At 50.9% G+C, this 2,815-nt stretch overlaps 1 protein-coding gene across 1 annotated transcript; it reads right to left on the reverse strand.

Annotated features, from left to right (window-relative positions):
• Positions 1–290: 290 nt before the first annotated feature.
• On the reverse strand, positions 291–2,420 carry LOC149841460 (putative GPI-anchored protein At4g28100). Its single transcript, XM_090003853.1, has 2 exons — positions 1,558–2,420; positions 291–756 (listed from the first exon to the last, which is right to left on the reverse strand). The coding sequence occupies exons 1-2, from the start codon at positions 2,149–2,151 to the stop codon at positions 379–381; spliced, it is 972 nt and encodes a 323-aa protein (XP_089859979.1). The 5' UTR covers positions 2,152–2,420; the 3' UTR covers positions 291–378.
• Between the last annotated feature and the right edge of the window lie 395 nt (positions 2,421–2,815).

A 2,815-nucleotide genomic window follows, 5' to 3' on the forward strand; every position in this document is an offset into this window, starting at 1 on the left:
GTATCAAATTAGAGATATTTTATGTTTATGTTTTTATAGAAAACCTAAATATCAATTTATCTCTTTTTCTTTTTTATATGACAAAGAACCCTCGCCCAGTCAGTTAATGGGCCCCGTCTCCTGTAAGGTAAACCCGGGGTGGAGTCACCGACACCCAAGCCCTTAAGAAGCCCACCATTTAAAGGCATAGAGGCGCGGAGCTAGTTTTGCCCCCTATCAAATGCCATCCCTTGTACCAACTCCCAATGCTCTCAAAATTCATGCCCACGACCAAAACGCCAAACAAGGACCAAGGGAAAGGCGAAAAGCTAGATTCATCTGTATTTACAATAAAAAGGTCAAAGTCTAATCATGTCCACGACCAAAACACCCCCAACCTCAAAAGAAAGAAACAAACGAGTTGTAATAAAAGAGAGGATTCCACGCGAGGAGAAAACTACAGGACCAGAGAAAGGCCAGCAAAGGGTGCGCAGCTGGCCTCGGAAGGTGGGAGGCGTCCGATGCGCCCAGCTCAGCGGAATCGACGGCCAGAGGCATCCCGTCCTGGTCCAAGTTGCAGGTCTGCGGGTCCCGCCCTCCTCCGGAGACATCGGTCATGAACGCCCGGAGCACCGCCGCGACCGTCGGGACGTAGGCCGTCTTGTTCTTGGAGAGGAGCCACGTCAGCCCCATCATCTGGCACTCCCTGCTCTGCATCTTGCCCTTCCTCAAGCCGCTGCCCACGTCCATACCCGTCGCGCTCCCGTTCCCGTTCAACTGAAACCGAACGAAACACCCCATCAAGTTTTCCGATCAGCAAAACTTTTAGCTCAAATTCTAAACGGAGAAGCCCCCCCTTCCGTAACCACAAGCAGTCAACCCAAGTTACTGGGTCACTGAGCACTTGAGGTGCCCATTCTCTCTCTCTAATGGATCATGGTAGCTAAGCCAGTGACCATTTGTGACTCTCTCTCTTTGTCTTTAAATGTCTAGCTAATGGCTCATGGGTCATTGGCCTACTGATCATGAGCCATTATCTTACTCCATGAGACCTCAACAGCAGCGACCACTCTAACTCTAGAACGTAGTGGTTACAATGCCTGAACAAGCTGCCCCATGTTGATTTTTAAAATTTGCTTGTATTTTGAACTTCTTCCTCTCTCGCACACCCAGCTATGATGAGACATTATCTTACACATTCTCGGAGAGGGAGAGAGACAGCCATTGGCTCAGCAACCATGAGCCATTAGCTAGACATTTAAAGACGAGAATGAGAGAGAGTCACAAATGGTCACTGGCTCAGCTACCATGAGCCATTAACTAGACATTTAGAGAGACAGAGAGAGGCGGTCATTGATTAAGCCACCATGAGCCATTAGCTAGACATTTTGAGAGAGAGAGAGAGAAACGGTCATTGGCTCAACCACCATGAGCCATTAGCTAGACATTTTTGAGAGGGAGAGAGAGTTGTCACTGTTTCAGAGAGAGAGAGAGAGAGAGAGAGAGAGAGAGAGAGAGAGAGAGAGAGAGAGAGAGAGTTGTCACTGTTTCAGCAATCGATGACGAGTTCCATCTTACCTTGTAGAGACTCTGCAAGCACTTGGTGCAACCGGCGAAGCCGGAGCCGAGGCAGTCCTTCTCAAGCCGGACGGCAGCCGGGGCCGGGACGAGCTTCCCGTTCTCCGAGGCCCCGAAGGCGTCGGGACAACCAACCGGCGCCGCGCTGGCCCTATGAAGCCTGATCCCGCAGTAGCAGAAATACGCGTCGCACGTCGCATTGGGCTGCGGGATCTCCAACCCGCGCCCCTTGAGCGCCTTCTGGAGGTTGTCCACACACATCTCCGAGTCGTCCGGCAAGATTGGCATATCAAAGACGGATTCCGGCTGCCGGACGGCCGGCGAGAGCGCCGTCCGCGCGTAGGCCGCGTAGAGCCACGCCGCCAGCACTGGGCAGCACCGGCTCCGGTCCGGCTGCTGGCCGCCGCAGGCCGCGCCGATCCCCTTGAAGAGCTCCTCCGTCAGGTCGAGCTGGCACCCCTCCATGTCCGACTGCTCCGGCAATGCCGGCACCGTGGTGGGCTGAGAGATCGGTAGGAAGGTCTGCGTGGAAGGGGAGAATGGTTCGGACAGAACCATTGAGAAGAAGAAGAAAATAAGGCACAGAGGCACCATATTCTCTCTCTCTCTCTCGGATCCTTCACTCCCAAAAAGAAGAAAAGGGGAGGAGTTGCTTTTCTGTGTGCCTGGGGCGAAGGGCACGCATAAAAAGGGGAGGTGTTAAAGAAATGGCGATGGCGGTGGCTCTTAAATTGGCTGCTTATGTTTCAGTGAGAGAGGGAGAGGCTAGAGCAGAGCTCGCGCGTAGGGATGGCAGTGGATCTGGGTGGGGGCAGGGCCAAGGTCTCCACCCCGCCCCGTCTCAAAAAGTTAACCTTCATCTCAGGTCTATCCCTCTGGTGAGAGGACTTTGGACCTTCACCCCCGCCCCGTCTCAAACTAATTATTCTCATTCCTGCCCTCGCCTTCGCCCCGTCCTTGTTCCCGCCCTGTTCTGCCCCGATGCTGCCCAATGATTTCAAGAATGATATCCGAGCTAATGTTATTATTTTTAAGTGACAGAAACACAAAAAGTTTTAAGAATAGCAGAAGTAAAAAAAATAATAGTAACGAAGGATAATAACGAGTTGCTTTTATAAAGAGTAATAGAAAAGGTCAATACATGGATGAAAGAAGGACATTATACATGCATAAAAAAGCGATAATTTGGTGGAAGGAAAGACAAATTTAGAAAAAAAACATAAGATAAGAAAAATAAAAAAACAAGAGAAAGGTTTTT

Source organism: Nuphar pumila, chromosome 4 (genome assembly GCF_984573655.1).
Source record: "Nuphar pumila chromosome 4, dmNupPumi1.hap1.1, whole genome shotgun sequence".
In the NCBI taxonomy this organism is placed as follows: domain Eukaryota; kingdom Viridiplantae; phylum Streptophyta; class Magnoliopsida; order Nymphaeales; family Nymphaeaceae; genus Nuphar; species Nuphar pumila.